The sequence below is a fragment of the Pan paniscus genome, chromosome 2, assembly GCF_029289425.2.
Source record: "Pan paniscus chromosome 2, NHGRI_mPanPan1-v2.0_pri, whole genome shotgun sequence".
Lineage (NCBI taxonomy): Eukaryota > Metazoa > Chordata > Mammalia > Primates > Hominidae > Pan > Pan paniscus.
This window is the reverse complement of record NC_085926.1, coordinates 103,640,108-103,659,529: the sequence shown is the minus strand read 5'-3', so window position 1 is coordinate 103,659,529 and position 19,422 is coordinate 103,640,108. Positions and strand designations below refer to the sequence as shown.

The following is a 19,422-nucleotide window of genomic DNA, read 5'->3' as shown; positions in this document are numbered from 1 at the left end:
ATGTCCTTCATTAATTTTCACGCATTTATAGAAAAACATTGACTCTCTGAGTCCTTCTCGTCATCCTTATTATAGTACCTGTATATACCTTGTTCAGATATGGAAATTCATTAAGTAAAAATCTTGTTAAAAGTATTATAAAATTGACTTTGATTATCTCTGGGACTGTCAGAACTCTCATCTTATTAGTAATTGGAGAGGTTTTCTCTTGTCCTGTTTTTATAATAAGCCTGACTGTGCTTGAAGTTTCTTACCAAATGTTTTGCCATTTCCATAATAATGGATCTTATTAACGTTTTTATAAAATGGCTCTTTAAAGGTGTGGATAAAATGAAGAGTGACTAAAATAGAATGAGTTCCCAATTATTATTGGTAATTGCTGAACATAATGAGATGGGCTTTTGACTACTTTACTTCTTAGGGTTTTTCTGTCAGGATTTTCTGTTAAGATTGAAAATGTGGATTTCTCTGTTCCTCATGGTAGTTATAAAGGATTCTGTGCATTTTGTCAGAAAAATAAATAATAGTATTTATTAATTTCCAAAGCAAAAGGATGAGTATGTAGACGTAAAAGAATCCAATGTGGTCTTTAAATTTCTAGAACACCAGGATTCTAGTTTGTAAAAGATGTTCTCATCTGTTACTAGGATTAAAGAACTTAAGAGAAATTGTTAGTTAGACAAATATACTGGTGTGATGATAATACAGGAAGGAATCAAGGCTGGCTCAGCCTTTGGATTTGGAAAGAAGCTGAAACAGATAATTTATCATAAAGTTTTAGAAACAAGTGTAATACTAGAAAAATGTGAGAATCACCTAAAATCAAGATAAAGGAATGAAATGATACTGATCAGTATCTTGTAACTTGAAAGGATGTTTGCGTCTTTCCCAACTTTTGCAGTTACCTCTACATAAGGATTTTGGATATTGTGAATAAGTTCTATACAGTTAATTCTGTGTTCACATTCTACTTTCTATGCTTTATGACTTAATTTTTCCATACTTATATTTGTTTGTCTTAAGATTAGAGAGATGAACATGAAGGAGTGACAAAGAAAGGAACTCATTTAAGCAGTGCTCAAAAGGACATGATACTTTAGTCATTCATTAACACATGAAGACCAGAAGAGCACAGGCGAAATCTCTACCATGAAAAAGTCAGAAAAATTTAACTGCAGAAAAAATAGTGACAGCAATTATAACAGATAGAAAGAGGTTGACTATCCTAATATATAAAGAGCACTTTCAAATCAACAAAGAGGAAATTAGTGGATATGGGGACCAAAAGAACGTAAAAAGCTAGTGACCCAAAGAAGAAGTACGCATGTCCAACAAAGACTGCATTTCTTTCAAATTATTTGTCAAGGAAGGAAGGGCAAATTTAAACATTGGTATGGCCCATTAAAATGACAATCAAGCATCAAAGCAAACAAAATATTCTTTGCATTTGAATTTTGTGTAATGGTAATTATCACACATGGCTGGTGAGAGAATAAATTGGTTTTACCATCTGGACAGCAAAAGAGCCTTAAAAATATTCATAAATTCGACACGGTTACATGTCTAGTATCTTGTGCTCAAAAAAATTCTATGATTCTTTCCTTAAAAACTAGCACATATATGGTTAAAGATTTCTTTGTGATACTACTTTATAATAAAGAAAACTTGAAAACAGCATAAGTGTTCATTGCACAGGAATGGTTTTGTAAATGCTGGTACATCCATATATGCATACTTTAAAATTATATTCATGAAGAATGTTTACCGCTAATTTTTTTTTGTATAGTGCTAATAAACATTGAGTAGACTTAACATTGTGTATGTGATTAGGAACCATCACCAATGGCTATATGTAGGTGTTCTTTAAAATATCTTTATATTTCCCTATAATTCCAAAATTTCCTAGAGTGAAATTATGTTCTTTATAATGAAGAGAGAAAAAGTGAAATAAACAGAAAATTGAAAAGATACAAGGACAGGACTGCCAAAACCAGTAAAACGTATTTTTTATGGGAAACAGTTTGACAACATGCATACCCCTAAATTTATAAGCCTAATCCAATTCTTAAACTACTTTTCTTGTTATCGTTTGTTGTTTTTGTGTTTAAGACCCTTTCTAGGTTAAAAAGAAAGCCTAATCATGTTAAATTAAATTTTAAGTTTGCTTTTTTAAAGGTCAGTGCTAATAATAGCAAATAATCCAAGAGGCATTTGTATTTGACTTTTGAATGCATTTTTACTTAATTTAATTATTTGGTTAGATATTTGATTTTGTTACTATTGCATTAAGAGCTGATAGTGGGAGGAATTGTCTGGGACAAGATAAGAAATAACAAGGGTGGGCATTTTGTTTAAAAATAACTTTAATGGAATTACCTTTTGGCAGTGTAGATGGGCAAGCTTTGACTAGAAATTTGGAGATAATATAATAGATTACATTCTGTCCCTTTTACATCAAAATAATCCATTTTCCTAACCATTTCATCTAAATAAAAATTAAATATTTTACATCAGCATTTATTTTACATAATGTTTATAAATGTTTTACATCAGCATTTATTTTATAATGCATTATTTAATTTTATTAACCCATAATGTTCTGTCAAATGCATTAATTTTATTCTTTAATCTACAGATAACAACACCAATAAGTGGTGACATTTTCAAGACTGCATAGCCTCTTTATATTATAACTGAAATTTAAATATAAGCAATTTGAATATAGGAAATTTAAATATAGGAGATCTGTGGTTTGAAATCAGGTTATACATTTATTGATATGATTACTCAAATGCAAAAAAAAAAGTTCTTTATAACCAGTTGGCATTAGAGCTTAGATAGTCATACTTGAAATTTACATTTTCTAATCAAGAGTATCCGTATGAACAAAATACTAACTGTTGTTATTCAGAATTTAAATGAATCCTTTGCTACTTTTCTACCCAAGATGTTTTATACTTATGTATTTGGTCTGCATTTTTATACACAATGGAAGTAGTAGTGATTAAGAGGAACAGTGGACAAATCAGTAAGTGATAATTGGCGCAGTTCACAGTCTTAGAATTTAAACCTGAGCCAGGGGATTGGTTCTATGTTTGTTTGTTATTATTGTTTTACCCCAACAGCTCCCTTTATCACCTATCGTATGTAGAAAAAGATAAATGGCCTGGGTGATTTGAGCTGGGGATTAGAACTGTGGAAGAAGGCCCAGAAAAGGGTGGAGGAAATGGCTGATAAGGAGTCAATTTAGGGGATAATATGAACTGGTGGGCTAAAGATGAATTCCCACATTCAGGTCCCAGCTATAGAGGCATTTGAATTACCTGGTGATTACCTGTACAGGGGAAAAGTCTGTTACTCTAGAATTTAGTCTTTTAAAATGCAAAAATAAAAATAAAAAATGCAGCTATTACAAAAAGACAGCATTGTCTTTTAAAGGAGAAATAATTTTGGTCTACATTGAATTGATCTAATTTGTTTTTTTTTTATTTTCAGAAGGATAAAAAAGAGCAGACTTTTTATTCTTTAAAGTGAGCTGATAAATTTTGATGTCCTGAATTTTTAATATCTCATCCAAAAAAATTAATTATGGACTGGATTGTGAAACATTGTGCTAGATTTCCTTTTTTTCCGTAGACTTTCCAATAGGAAGGACAAAACACAATTTGTGATGACTCAAATAAATTAAAAGTGACCTTCTATATGAACATTACCTACTAAAAATGTTTACAAATCTTCATAGTGTTTGAATTTTACCAGCAATGAAAGTTAAGGCAAAGCTTCAGTACACTAATTGCATAATTGTTTTTAAAAATAGTAAAAGGTTCAGCAAAGAATAATGCATTACTATCAAAAGAGCATTGTTCAATTATCTACTCTTAGGTAGGAATTTTACTCTAATTTAGGAGAACTCAGGAAAATGAGGTTTGGTGAGTTTAGTACATATAATCAATAAAGATGAAAGATATTTTGCTTCTTCACATACTCTCCATAAAATCCTTCTAACTAAGCCAACTTATAGATACTGTGTTGCTTCTAAATGAATTAATTCTTCAAAAGGACAGTACATAATCACCTTCAGAACACAGTATGAATTGCGCTAAGCAAGATATGCTTCCAATTACATTCACAAAGCTTCAGAGAGCCTGCTCGTCTGGAAGTATCTAAAAGTTCAAGGTTATTACTTTGCCACACACATTGGTTTGGATGTCTGTTCTGAGGATTTTCATTATACTCTTTCAGTATCCAACAGGCTCTTCAACACATTTGAGATCAAATTTACCCCATTTAAACATGCTAGAAATTTAGTAACTGCTTAAATATTAGTAATTAATCCAATCTAGGGTGAAAGTCAAGTCCTAATACTGATAATGGGCTGTTAGCTCTATCACAATTCTGTGTCTTGTTTCAGCTAATGAGAGAAGTGGGAAAATATTTGCAGAAAAAAAGTGCTTGGAGGAGCACAGGTCTCATTCAGCAGTCTTTGCAGTGTGTGCATCTAGCCCTGAAAAGTGTCTTTGCAAGTAACTAAAGAACTGTGCATTCTTTCTATATATAAAAAAATATATTGTTTGGGCTAGAAACAGTATTGATAGCTTTGCTTCTTGATTCTTCTTTGTAAAGGAGAGTAGCCATATCAACAAAGCATTTTTTTCAGGTAATAGCTTTTCTAGTTCTCAGAGAATATAATTTATCCTAATAGGAATGGTGGAGAATTAGATGTCCTGTGACAATTGCTGATCTACAGTGTCAAGATGCTGTGATGCAAATAGCTTTACATGAGGAATTTTTTCTGATCTATGATGATTTTGGGATTAGTTTTGCTCCAGAAGGTTCAAATTTATGGAACATGTGAGGCCCTGTGACTTTCTGGGTAGAACTATTCTTTTGTTAAGAATCACTGGCTGTACTCAAGTCAGTTTGTGACTATAGATTCTTTATTTTCTCCTTCAGTGAGAATTGAATTTTTTTGACTTACCATAACCAAGCTAAAAGAAATGAAAAAGAATCATTAATTTTAAAAAAAGAAATGTTTCTAAAAATTGTAATGTAAAATTATGTTGAATTTTGTTGAATGATTTTGTTATTTGGCACCAACAAAGACTTTGCAGTTTAGTAATGTCATGACAATATTCAGGCATATCGGAGGTATAGTCTTCTGTTTAGCTACTCAGATTTATTTATTTTATTATTTTTTTAGAGACAGGGTCTTGCTCTGTTGCCCAGGCTGGAGTGCAGTGGTACGATTATAGCTTACTGTAGAGTCAAACTCCTGGGCTCAAGGAATCCTCCTACCTCAGCCTCTTGAGTAGTGGGACTGGAGGCGTGTATCACCACACCGTTCTAATTTTAAAAAAATAAAAAATTAGTAAAGAGGAGGTCTTGTCATGTTGCCCAGGCTAGTCTCAAACTCCTGGCTTCAAGCAGTCCTCCTGCCTTGGCCTCCCAAAGTGCTGGCATTACAGGCATCAGCCACCAGGGCTGGCCTCAGATTTATTTTTAAAAAGTCTTTACAAAGGACGCATAAATTTCCAACCATATAAATGTGGGCTGTGCAGTGACTTCCTTGCAAAGAGTATACTATGGGAAGGAGGAGAAAAAAAGAAACTTAACAGTGAAGAAGTCTGATAAACAATACCACGGTCAGGTAATTAAGGTCAGCAACAGCAGTGATGAATCATGTTGATAGCATGGATCCTTGATATGATGTGGTCAAAATGACACTTTACTTCCGTGGTCCTACTCCTCAAAACTTTTAACCCCAGGCTAATTATTTTTAAAAATTAGACAAATCCCAATAAAGAAACATTCTGTATAATCTCTAACCAGTACTTTACAAAACTGTCAGAGTCATCAGACACAATGGATGTCTGAGAAACTGTCAGAGCCAAAAGGAGAGTAGGGAGACGTAATAATAAAAACTAATACAGTTTCCTGCATGAAATCCTGGAGAAGAAAAAGGACATTGGGTATAAACTAAGGAAATCTGAATAAACTATGGATTTTAGTTAATTAACAAAAGCCTTATACAATGTAACTAAGTGTGAATGTGCATGCAAATCCATTATCTCAGTTAAAGACAGACTAAATGATAAAGCTGCTGAGTTCATATTAAATTGTCAAATGATGACATCAGCAATTCGTACAAAGGTAAGTAATGTTAGGAGGAAAGTGGCTTACAAATAAGTTTAAAACTATAAATACTAGCATTCAGAAACAGAACAATATCAAAGCATGATAGATAATGTTGTAAACATTAAGCCTAAATCTTCAAAGAGCTAGTAACTTAGACTCGAAAAGGAAACTGCCCAGTATTTTAGAACAGAATATTGTTTATCCTGTTAAGGCTACTTGATTAACTGTATGGCTTTTATAACAAATAGAAATTAGGTTATGCTGCATTAAAACACATAGACACACACACACAAACACACAACGTTATGCAATAGGAAGTGTTACGTACAAATTGAAATACTTACTGGCTTTTCGATGCTACTTTATCTACCAGACAATATGGAAAACTTGTAGTAACAGAAACTTAATTAGTTTTTGCCAGAAGTACAGACAGACTTTCCTAGACATAGTTCATTGTGTTTCAAGAAAAATGTTTAACTTGAGAATCTTTTCCATGTGTAGTATTAAGGAAAAAACAAATAGACTTAAATCAGTTTGTTTTAAACACACAATTATTTTTTTTAAAACCCCACCTGATTTAATTGGTTTGCAGGAAAATAGACTACATACAAGATACATGTTTGGAACAAAGCAATAGCTAAGTATTAGAATGTACAAAGCTCGAGCAAAAAAATTTATAATATAGAGATCCAAGAGCAATGTGCATTATTGCATTATGTGTTTCTGGCTTCCTCATAAAATATAGATGGTTTTCTTGAAGAATATCTGCATTTGATTGTCTTTATACTAAACTTTTGCTGTTCTTTTTTCTTAGCCCCTTTCTGCAATATGTAGGAAAAACTTATCAGTCTTTTCTTTTCGTAATACTACCCTTGAGGGACAGTATGAACTATTTGCTTCTATTAATCAGGGTAAACTAAGGGAATTCATTTTAACAAATGTATGGTGCCAGAAACCTTCTTCCAACCAAATGTATTCTTTAAGAACAGAGAACACTCTGCACAGCTAATAAACAGCAGCATCTTTCTCTTTTTCTGTTCTAGTGCACTGACAGGCAGAACTCACCAGTCACATCACCAGGATCCTCTCCCCTTGCCCAGAGAAGAAAGCCACAGCCTGACCCACTCCAGATCCCACATCTAAGCCTGCCACCAGTGCCTCCTCGCCTGGATCTAATTCAGAAAGGCATAGTTAGATCTCCCTGTGGCAGCCCAACGGGTTCACCAAAGGTAGATCAATTTTATTAGAAACACAGATAAAAATTTTGTAAGACAATTATTGATTGCTCAGATTCTTTTAAATTCCATTACTCATATTTTTTTGCTTTTAATTGTGAATAAGTTTGATGAGTTTCTCATTTAGTTTATGGTGAGCCCACATTCATATTTCTTGTTTTATTACTATGAAAGTTACACATAATTTTTGCAGAGAGAGAGCATATGTCTGTAGCCCCATGATTTGCCAGAATAAGTAGCAGAGTAAGTATAGTTATTTTGTAAAATAGATTTAAAAGGTCATTATATGCATTAAAATAATTTGCATGCTGTTATCAAATGATATTTTACGCTCATTTTTATAGTGCCATGACAAGAAAAATGTGATGGGAGTATATTTGCATAAGGGCTTAAGGTATGACAAATTATCACCCTTGTTTCAAGGCGACTCAGAAGAGGGAATTATATGTAGTTTTTAAACCTGGAGAAATTAATTACAATGAATTGCAATATTTGCAGAGTAATTATATTACTGTTTAATATTAAAGACATAATTCTTACTCTACAGTTAAACCTACAGTTTGTTTTACCGTGTGGATTTTTTCCTCGAATTTGATAAGTATAAGATTTTAAAAATTAATTTTATTTGGTAACATGCTCTGTTGTCTAAAATTTGTTGGAAGCACAATATATTTAGTAGTGTTTGATTTTCCTGTATTACCAGTTAACCTGGTTTTAAGATCACACATTATTAGAATATCATTTAGAATTATGTAAGCAAAACATATTCCTTTTTTCTCTGCTGTTTTCTAACATTAAAATTACAAATCAATCATCAGATTAACCATGTAAATAAAAGTCAAAAGCTACGAAAAGCATACACATTCAATTCATTGATCTATACCTTTATATTTCTATGTAAGAATCAGCCTGATCTTTTAAAATACTGTAAGAATTCATAAAATTGAAGTAATTCCATATGTAGTGCTGCTCTGTTACTTGTGATCTTTTACTATTCTGGTAATAACCGATAAAGAAGCAGAGCCCATTTGCCCCCATATCAGTTTTGCTGTATCACAGTGATGAAAACAAAAATAAAGAAAAAGCTTTTAATCTTCTAAAAATATTACAAATATTACAAATCAAGTTACTCTTTAAAAAAACTGAAACCGTGACAACTTTTCTCCTCTCTCCTAAATCATAGAGATGTGCAAATAAATTATTGATGTATTCTTTTAATGTCAAAGTCATCGTATGATTTTGATCTTCTACTTGTTTCTGTATCATTTCTATAACTTAACATTTGGATTTATGTACTCATTTCTACTTTTTCCTAATGAAATGTATTTATGAGTTTTTTATTCTCATTTAAATTTCATTAACTGGTAATAAAAGCAACTTATTAAAAGATGGCACAGGAATCTAGTAAAACTCCTTGTTTGGCTTAGAAAATTAAAGCAGTAATACACTAGTTAGGAAGTTCTTTCAGTGCATGGTACAACCTTTAGTTTTTTTGTTTTTTTTTTTTCTCTTCTGTTTCTTTAGTCTTCTCCTTGCATGGTGAGAAAACAAGATAAACCACTCCCAGCACCACCTCCTCCCTTAAGAGATCCTCCTCCACCGCCACCTGAAAGACCTCCACCAATCCCACCAGACAATAGACTGAGTAGACACATCCATCAAGTGGAAAGCGTGCCTTCCAGAGACCCGCCAATGCCTCTTGAAGCATGGTGCCCTCGGGATGTGTTTGGGACTAATCAGCTTGTGGGATGTCGACTCCTAGGGGAGGGCTCTCCAAAACCTGGAATCACAGCTAGTTCAAATGTCAATGGAAGGCACAGTAGAGTGGGCTCTGACCCAGTGCTTATGCGGAAACACAGACGCCATGATTTGCCTTTAGAAGGAGCTAAGGTAAGAAATATGCAAAGCAGAAGCTAGAGAATCTGCTTATAAATGCTTCTGATGGTCAGTAGCATAAAAGGTTGGGAAGTGGTTTTTTTTGCCTAGCATGGCACTTCCCTGTAAGTCTTTAATTATCCCCAAGTTATAAATAATCAGAAGCTCATTAAAACTTGAACTTAAGAGAAGTCAGGAGGTTCTAAGTAATGATTTAATTTTAATGTGAAGACACGAGACAATTTGCCAGAGATTTATTTCACCTTCCCTTATTTCATTTGCCAAAAATTTCTTCTATTAACAACTTAGTGGTGGTATAATCAGCCTGCATTTTTTTTTTTTTTTTGAGACGAAGCCTCGCTCTTGCCCCCCAGGCTGGAGTGCAGTGGCGTGATCTCGGCTCACTGCAACCTCTGCCTCCCAGGTTCAAGCGATTCTCCTGCCTCAGCCTCCTGAGTAGCTGGGATTGCAGGCACCTGCCACCACGCCTGGCTAATTTTTGTATTTTTAGTAGAGATGGGGTTTCACCATGTTGGCCAGGCTGGTCTTGAACTCTTGAGCTCAGGGGATCCGCCTGCCTCAGCCTCCCAAAGTGCTGGGATTACAGGCATGAGCCACTGTGCCCAGCCAGCACGGTATTTTTAACAAACTCCTTTAGTTCCATCCAATTTTTACAAGTTGTGTTACTATACATGTCATAAATCAGTTGTTGGAGTTAGTTATTGTTGCCTGGGACAGTACACATTAGGCAGCCAGGTAAAATGAACTTCCTATATACTTAAAAACACTAAACCAAGTTCACTCTTAAAAATCAAGTTCTTTTCCCAAGTTTTTTCCCCTAAAATTGAGAGATTCTCACCCTTTTTGACTTCTCACTTGAAGGATGTTACTACTATCATTTATATGTCCAGGAAGGAGTTTATGTGTGCAGGAAACTGAAGAGACAGCAGCAGAAATCATTTACTTTAGAATTCTTGGTAGTTCCTTGGCAGAGGTATACTGTAATAATTTCTGGTATTTGGTTCCAGGATGCTTTTGACTCTGAGATTAGATCCCTGCCATCTTCCCTCTGCTGATGGAGGCCTTGGCTCTTCTGAAGACTATAATATTAAAGTGATCTCATCTCTGTAGACCTTAAATTGATATTTTACAGAAGTAGTCTAGTCCTTCAATATAATGGTTAAAGTTGGTGAGTTCGTCTTATATTCAGGATATAAGGAAGAAGCGTGACTTGCACTCAGCTCCTCTGTGTGTGGAGGTATAGTGATAATGAACACTTTGTATGACAGTATTTAACCTCAGTGATATGGGGTAGCCAGGAAAGGAAGAGTCACAACTCAGTAGCACAGCATTCAAAACAAAGGCAAGGAGTGGTGGCAGTTTGCTTTGACTCTTTGCTGGTGACTCACCTTAGTACCTTCAGTCTCATCTATTATAAATATGAGGATCTCTAAAGGTTTCCTCAGGGTCACCTAAATATAATGTAAATGTAAGAGAACATACTAATAAAACCAATTTTATAATAATCTCTGTCAGTGGGGAGCTCCTCCTCAAAAGAGTTTTTCCACAACCTAGAATGCTGATTGGAAGGACCTGCCATTCATTTTCAAAAATTTTCAGTTTTTTTTTTTTCCCCTTTAGCTTTACTTTTTATTCATATGTGATCACACTTGTCTTGGGAAGAGTGTTAGAAGAAGCTGTAATTAACTAGTTATATCTCAGCAGCATGTTATAATTTATTTTCTAAACGGACTTCAAAAATACTTGAAATATAATAGTTGTTATAGCCATTTCATTGAAGATATCTTGTCTCGGGGTTCTTTTAGATAACATGTTATAGTTTTAATGCTATTATAAATTTGCCCTCCTAAGCTCTAGAAAACTGGCTGTTAATTTTTTTATGAGATGTTACCCCAATTTCTTAGGTTATTGGTATGAGATACTGTTTTTATTTTATTAACTATAGGTATGAAATATTGTGAGTTCAGTTATAAAAACATTCCTTTAAATATTTCTATGTGAACTTTCATGTTGTGATCATTGAAACTGATTAGTATAACAGAGAACATTGAGTGAAAATTTTATCTCTTATTGAAAGCTGAACTTTAATATTGCTTAGTTCTCTCTAAATAATTCTCATTAAGATTTCCTAAGTTCTAATCTCATATATTGTGTGTATTTATATTGCAATGCTAATATCCTCCAGTTAATTTCTTGTTACTCTTAGATTTGGTGTTTCAACCAAAATTAGACTTCTGAGATTTCTAATTTCAACCTAATTGTTTAACTTCTGGAGTGAGCTGTAAAGAAGAATTTATATATAGTTGATGTATTGAATGCCACAAAACTATTAAACAGACCATGTCTCCTCTTTTATTACTGTTATAAAGGAAAAATGATTCACTTCATTAGATCATAGGGCATACCAGAACTTAGATAAAGTAGAAAAGGCCTAATTCCTCTTCTCATTTCATTGTTGGGAGACTTAAGAGGTTGGCTTCAACTAACAACTGACATAATCACTTAGGATCCTGTAATTCTCAGTTTCTGTGATCCTGGGTTGGAGTTTGTTACCAGGCTCCAAAATCAGGCCTGGATTTCACTTTTTGCTCTAGAATATACTGGCTTTGTCCCCAACCTCTTTTATTTTCCTTATAAATAAAGTGGAACTTAATTTTATTCCTTTATATAAAATGGAATAATAATAATACCTGGTATCTAGGATAATAGTTAGCTTCCAGCTATCTAAATTTCTAAACCCCTTGGTTCAGGAATAAAACCAAAAATAACAGCTGTACATAGAGTGTCAAAATAAGTTGTAACACTTGGCATTTTTATTCAAAATAGTTGTCTGTTTTTTAAACCGAACCATCTTCTCTTTGTTTCACTCCTTTTTTCTTTTATTTAACATAGTTCCTAATGAATGCTTGGTAAGCACTCAATAACCAAGTTAATAACTTGGTTAAGCATTCAACAACCAAGTTAATAACTCGGTGCTTATAATATAATACTTACTTGGTGCTAGTAATCTAACACTAAAGCCAGTGGTGCAGACAAACAGTATATGTGCTTGGGTTTGAGTATGGGCAGGTGTAGGCCAGGAGAGAAAAGGTGGAGGGAGAGGATGGCTGTGATATGCAAGGAGTTACAAATGGACAGGTTTTTATGTATCTTGCATAGTTTTCTTATTTAAAATAGGATTTTTGTTCCTCTGCAGAAGAGTAGTCATTTTAAACATGTAGATCTTATACAATAAGAAAAGGAGAGCAGGTGAAGAGAAAGGGGAGATATTTTGATTTTTTAAAAAGACTAAGATTTTTAATGAAAATAGTAGATGTTAACGTATTTTCACCCTTCCTAATAGTGCCATTTTGTTTTGTCTTACTTTATCATTGGATTAAAGAGTGTGGAGATTTAGGTATTTGGAGGTTGTTTTATTCACATAATTTATCAGGCCCCTAATATAAGCAAATGCACTTTTTTTTTTTTTTTTTTTTTTTTTGGTCAAATGGTAAAAACTGCCGCTTAGGTTTAGTAGTAGTTTTCATTAGCGGCAAAGCTTCAAATCTAGTAGCATCTTCCCATTTTAGAGATAAGAAAATGTAGATAAGTACTAAAAATTTAAGTGAAAACTAATTATACATGTGGAACACAAGGGAATTTATAAAAGTCAATACCCTGTCAATGGGTGAGGACTCGCTTCCCTTCATTACTCGTCCTGTCAGTATGTCAGTTCCCATCATCCAGAAGAACCATTTGCCTTTTCTGTTTGCATTGTCACTAGAACAATGAATGATAGGGGAAATGGAAATAAATTAAGCTCTAATTACTCCATTTGGTAATTGTAGAGAGCTCTGAGGAAAAAATTATTCTAGCTCATAGTTAAAATGAAGTCTAAGAAGTTTTCGTGATATTCATTTACTCCCTTTACTCTTCCCCTCCTACCTAGCATAATCAAAAGCTAGCCAAGGTAATACTTTACTTTAAATGTGGATCTACAAGCTAAGAGTTATTAAGTTTATTTATCTGATTTTGTTGGTAAGAGATTTCTGTCCTATAGCATTGTTTCCATTCTCTGAAAGTCTCAGATTTTAGTCACCTTATAAAGCTGTTCCTTAATAAACATCTTGTTGGCTAGATATTTATTGTTGTTGGTGGTTTGTTTTAATTATCTGAGCAAAATAATTCACCAAAGTATATTAAAATATGACTAAAAACTTGCAATGTATCTACTTACCTCTAGATATTAACATTATACCCAACTGTCATTATTTGTTCTCTTGAGGCAGTAAGAATACTGCTGTTTCTTATATGATAAAACTATCTTTAACTGGTCATGTTACTTACAGTGACATTGTCCTAAAGATGACCTTTGCATGATAATCTTTTGAAGATGCTGCAAGATAAATATATCAAATGATTTCCCTTTTTGCAGTTGTGGCTTGTTGTACTTTTGGTGGAGAGGCACATGTTTACATTCATGACCTTAAAGTTATCTATAAATTTCAAGGGCTGTCTTTCAGAAAATCAGTCCTCTGTGTGTGCTGGTTTCATGTACAGTCTGACGTTGAAGGACAAAATATAGGGATACTTTTGAGGTAGCATGTGTAGGGGTTTACATGTGTAGGATAAGGTAAAGGCTTGTGTTTTGTAAGATTTTTTTAAAATGTTTTTCTTAATTGTGCTAAGATTTTCACAAAATTGTTTTCTGTGTATCTCAAGGGTCCCACATGTTTTAATCTTCAGTTTTTAAACAATATCTGAATCACAAGAAAACATTTTACACTTTAGGATTAGATGATACCTTGAGGCATTTAGAGAAATATTACTCTAAGATAACCTAGATTTCTAATAAATTATACAAGCCAGTTTATACTTCTTTCACAAGTCTACACTTCCACTATTGTTTTCTTAGTTCTTCAACCTCATTACCTAATTCAGCTATATGAGTACCTAGGATGTTCAAGACACTCTGGGGAATACAAAGAGGAATAAAGCACAGAAAAGCTAGTCAGGATGAGACAGGCATGTGATTAAGAGGTAAGGCATATGAGAAGCATCCAGAAAATGTGTGGGATCCCCAAGAAGAAAAAAAATTCCAAGATGCAGGACTGAAAAAGGAATAAAGAAAGCTTCATGCAAGAGGGTCACTGGCTATAAACATTAAAAGATTGGCAGCTGTTGTTTTTGTAGGTATGACAGAAAGGAATAGCATGGAGGTGGGAGAATATGTATAGTAATAATGTAGTCAGTTTTGGATAGCCTATAGCATAAAAAGAGTAGGCAGGTGAGGTAAGACCATGGCAAGGTAAGTTAAAACCAATTATGAAGTGTCTTGAATTCTACATTAAGTAATCATAATTTGGTAGGCAGGAAAGAATATTTAAAGTTTTCTTTTCTGGCAGAGGAATGCTAGAAACAGAATTGGGAATTTAGAAGATTTAAATTGGTATCATTTCCAATGCAATTGTGATAGATTTCAGACAGTGAGCTAAGAATGCAGAGGACAAAAAGATGTTTCTTAGTTGAGGATTCAGTGAGGTTTCAGTGTGAACTGCTTCAGTTGATACTATCAGTCTGTGCATTTGAGGAACTATAGTTCTTTTTTACCATTTGCAAACAGGTTTTTCAGATATCTGGAAAAAATATAAAGTATTTATTTTTAGCCCCCAAAGTTGTGATTTATTGTACTCACTCAGGTAGTGGCAGCTAAAATGATTTTTGGGTGTAATGAAATGGTTGCAGGTGAGAACATGAAATTCAGAATGACATAATGTTAAATCTTGTCCTCTAGCCACCGTCAATAAATATGAACAGCCATTTTAGATGAACGGAAACATGATCATCACTTTATAAAGTACCTGCACATTTAGGTCCTTTGCTATCTCAATCTACTAATTAGGAAAGAACTATACAGTTCTATTCCAAGTTTTGTATTAGGCGTATTGTCAACTCTCAGTACATATTTATGAACAGTTTATAGGAATAACAGCCATTAAGCAAATTATATATATATATGTGTGTGTGTGTATATATGTATGTATATATATGTATGTGTATATATATAACATATATATATACATATATATACTCACACATATTTGCTGAGAGTGTTTCAGTAATAATGAATTTCTTTCAGCTAAACCTAAGGAAAGTGATTTCACTAGTTAATACTTCCATTAATAAGTACATCTGAGCCAATCAGCAGTCAATATTAATTTAAGCCTTACTGTGTGTAAAGCACCGTAAGGCATATGCTATAAAATGGTGAAGGAGTAATAGAATTTTTGTCCTGAAAGAGGCCCAGTGTGGCCTAAATTCTCCTTGACAAAACTTAAGTACACAGAACATGAGCAAAATATTATCAGATGCCAAACATCAAATGAATGGTTCAGAAAAGACACTACAGCATTTCAGTGGCCATAGAAATCCTTTAGTTACTATACATCAGTAACAAATGGTATTTCTGAAACAGTTAGAAAAAGTGCCATTTGCATTTTAAAGCAGATTAATGGATTGTTTCAAAAAATTAGGAATAAGTCACTTAATTTTCTTAGGTATTACCCTCCAAGAGTAAGTTACCTCATTAATTGTACTTTGTGGCTTTACTAGTGATAGACATCATTGCCTGTATGACTTGTCTTCATGAAATTTAATAGTAGTACATAAAAATATGCAAACTCTGTTATTAGTTTTATTCTCATTTACCTAATGTGCAAGATGAAAGCAATTTCAATACCAGTAAATGTTTGAGTGTATTGGTATTTTTTAAAGATATGTTCATAATGTTCTGATTATAAAATCATAGTTGGTTTATTGTTAAATTAGAGCCAATACAGCTGAAACTATTATTCCCATATCTGTCTTTTATTTTATTGTTGCTGAAATTTTATTAAGCATCTATCTATGTTGGATGCTTTGTCCTAAAATAACAAACTATTGCATATAAAATCCACATTACATTTTCCCAAATGAGTTTTATATGTATTTGTAATATGAATTAAGGAAATTTGATTGCAGATATCTTACATTGTATCTATTCCTGCAGCATGCAAAGAATTCCAATGAAGAATGACTTCCAATGCTCAATATCACAATGAGCGTTTGTGGTTTGATATGTGTGTTTGTCTGTTAAAAGGCCTTTTTTTATGTTAAAGGATTTTATTAAACTTCAAAATGATTAATATCTATTAGGAAATTTCTTCTTTCTGGCACACTTCAGAACACTTTGCCTTGTTCTGTTATTTGGCCACAGTCAAAAGCCCAGATAAAATCATTGTATTTAAAGGTAATATTTTGTCATGGTATGGCTACAGTATATTGAGTCTAATGAGGGGAAACATGAAAAAAGAGAAATTGGTACTAAAGCATAGGACCAGTCTCTAGTGAAACTTTAAAGCTATAAAATTTGATTTTGTAGCTTTGAAATACGAACGTTGATACATTTCAAATATGTTCTTTAAACTTGTTTCGTATTTTAAGTTGATAGGTAAGGGTATGGTCTTTTAAATTTTGTATTCTAAAGCTTCCACATCATTTCAGAAATATGATGGGGGAAAGTAATTGGTAAGTCCTTGACTGAATTATCTAGCACTGCTCAAATTACTTTACATGCATTTAGCCCCACCATCAGTCTACCTATTAAATATGAATTAATAAGAGTTTGCAAAATAACTCCATGATAAAAATCTAATGATTGCTTATAGGTCTTAAAATGTGTTCAATCTTTTCTTGTGACTATGTTTCTGCAAAATTATCCTCTCATAACCCCCCCCCTTTTAAGTTGCTGTAATTTCAAATTGTAGGAGAAACGAACAGTTTTTCAGACATTTCCTGTAGTGTAACAGAAATCTAGACATCAGAATCTCCTAATTCAGAGTAGTTGAACACTGGCTTTGGATGGTCCCATATGAGCAAGTTAGAAATTGTGGTTTGTGTGTTCACAAACTGAAAATTTTGTTTAAATTTGCCTGCACTTGGAAAGCCAGAACAGGTCTCTAGTTATCATTAGCACAGAAGCTTCAACCATGAAAGAACAAAGGCACTTCTGATTATATTAATGTACTGTTTCATCAGAAAGTTTAAGAATGTTCCGTTCACCATGGAGAAATATAATTTAGAGCACTTTAATTTGGAAGGAATTAAAAAAAGAATAACATCAGTGCTGCTTTTTTCTTTACCCCTTATAGAGAATGCTAACTTTTCAGTAAAAACTGATCATAGTTGGTGAATTTTACTATCTACCTATTTAGCCATTAATATCTGTATCTGGTGTATATAAATTATAGTATTCCCTCTCAGTGTTTAAGAATCATGGTGTAACATTTTTATTTTTTGTATAAGCTTGAACCCCTTTGGGCAGTGGTGAATCGTCAGTGTGGTGCTACTGACTCCTGAATAAATTGTATGACATTTCACTTATTTAAATATACTGAACTTACATATTGTCTTCAGAATGGTAGAGCAGCTATGGCTTTAAGGTCCTTCAGAAGTTAAATTCTTGGAAACTAACAATTTGATTTACTTTCAGGTCTTTTCCAATGGTCACCTTGGAAGTGAAGAATATGATGTTCCTCCCCGGCTTTCTCCTCCTCCTCCAGTTACCACCCTCCTCCCTAGCATAAAGTGAGTTTTGTTGAATTTGGAGATCACTTGTCTATGCATCAAGATATGGTAAAGAGTGGTTTTGAGACGTTCTCAGTACAGACACTACATGATGAATAGAAAGTCATTGATAGTAAACAGCCAGCTGTATTTACAAACTAAATTACCATAAATTAAGATCCTTCCCTGTACTTTGCTGGTAACCACAACATCTGTGAGACTTACCTAAATTCTTGAGGTTACATAGAGCAACAGGGAGAGAAAGCTACGCATTCCTTGCATCAAAGAGGATAGAGTAGCACAATGAGGTATCCCTTCAAATTTACCTCTTCTCCTCAGAGGTATCCCATTTTATCTGAGCTTCCCAGTTAGACATCATAAAATAATCTTTGGTTCCACCAGGTTTCTCATTTCTCACATCCATTCAGCTACTAAGTCCTTTTGATTATTCTTTTGGAGTTTTTCATATTCCTCTAATCTTCTCCATTGCTCTAGCTTTGCCTCAGAGCTCGACAAATGAAAGAGCCTTTTATCTGATAATCTCATATGATCGGAGAGTTAGTATCAATGGGTTTACGGCTAGTAAAATGAGATAACTGGGTATCTCATTTGAAAAATGGGGCCCCAGAGGCACACTAGATATCTCTCATTGATATCTTCCCAAGTTAAACCAGGATAAACTGGATATCCCAATTCTAATTTTCCTGCTCTTTATATGAAGTCAGGATGTCTGCCTTTCCTCCAGTATATTTTGTTCACTGTAACTGAGTTCATTTAATTTAACTTCTGCCTTCCCCAGGTCACCTTCCCACTCAAAAACCAGCATTGTTTCTCTTTTTCCATTAAATTAACTCTATGCACTTCTGCTAACAGTAAGATCCTACAGAATTTTACCCAACTAAAATATTTTTCAGTGATTCCTAATACTTGCCCTGTAATTATATCTGGATTGTTTTTTCTGACTTTGTGAGATTTTTATGCTGTTCCTCCTGTGCTTCACCTTTTCCTAATCTTTATCCTAAAGGTCCATATCTCAGACTCTATTTCTTTGTGAAATGTTCTGTGACTTCTTCAATTGTAGTGATTAAGACTGATTTACATTCCTCTTCCTGCAGTTTATTTCCTACTCATTTAATTATATACTCTACCATACTGTTTTCTAATTTTAATGTGGCTCTCCAATTGAAAAGATTACAAGACTTTGAGGACAAAAACTTTGTGTTCTCTATCTCCCATAACATCTTACTGTATTTGATATATACTAAGTAAATGATTTGCATATAGTAAGTAAGTGCACAGAGAATACGTGGATGCTTGGTTTATTGATTTAAATTTTATCTGCTGAGGTCCTTATTTACAATAGAAAGTCTTAGAGCTTCTTCATTCCTTCATCTGAAGTTCACTGAACTCCCACTATACATATAGATCCCAGCCCCCCAGAAATTTACAGTCTACTTTAGAAAATAACATTAATGTATATGAAATCACTAGAGAATGGTGTGCACTAACATTTATAATGCTAACTTAGTAGTTTCAAATGAGTTTGGAGGAGAGGCTGTTATAGACTTTGTGA

General features: G+C 33.5%; 1 protein-coding gene across 22 annotated transcripts in view; it reads left to right on the top strand.

The window, feature by feature from the left end:
- Positions 1–19,422, top strand: part of CBLB (Cbl proto-oncogene B) — a 217,072-nt gene that overhangs the window by 161,107 nt on the left and 36,543 nt on the right. For all 22 annotated transcript variants that reach the window (XM_057301850.2, XM_057301848.2, XM_057301845.2 and 19 more), the window contains 3 exons: positions 7,179–7,364; positions 8,895–9,260; positions 17,776–17,870. In XM_057301850.2, coding sequence (XP_057157833.1) covers positions 7,179–7,364; positions 8,895–9,260; positions 17,776–17,870 — 647 coding nt within the window. The remainder of the gene's footprint in view (positions 1–7,178; positions 7,365–8,894; positions 9,261–17,775; positions 17,871–19,422) is intronic.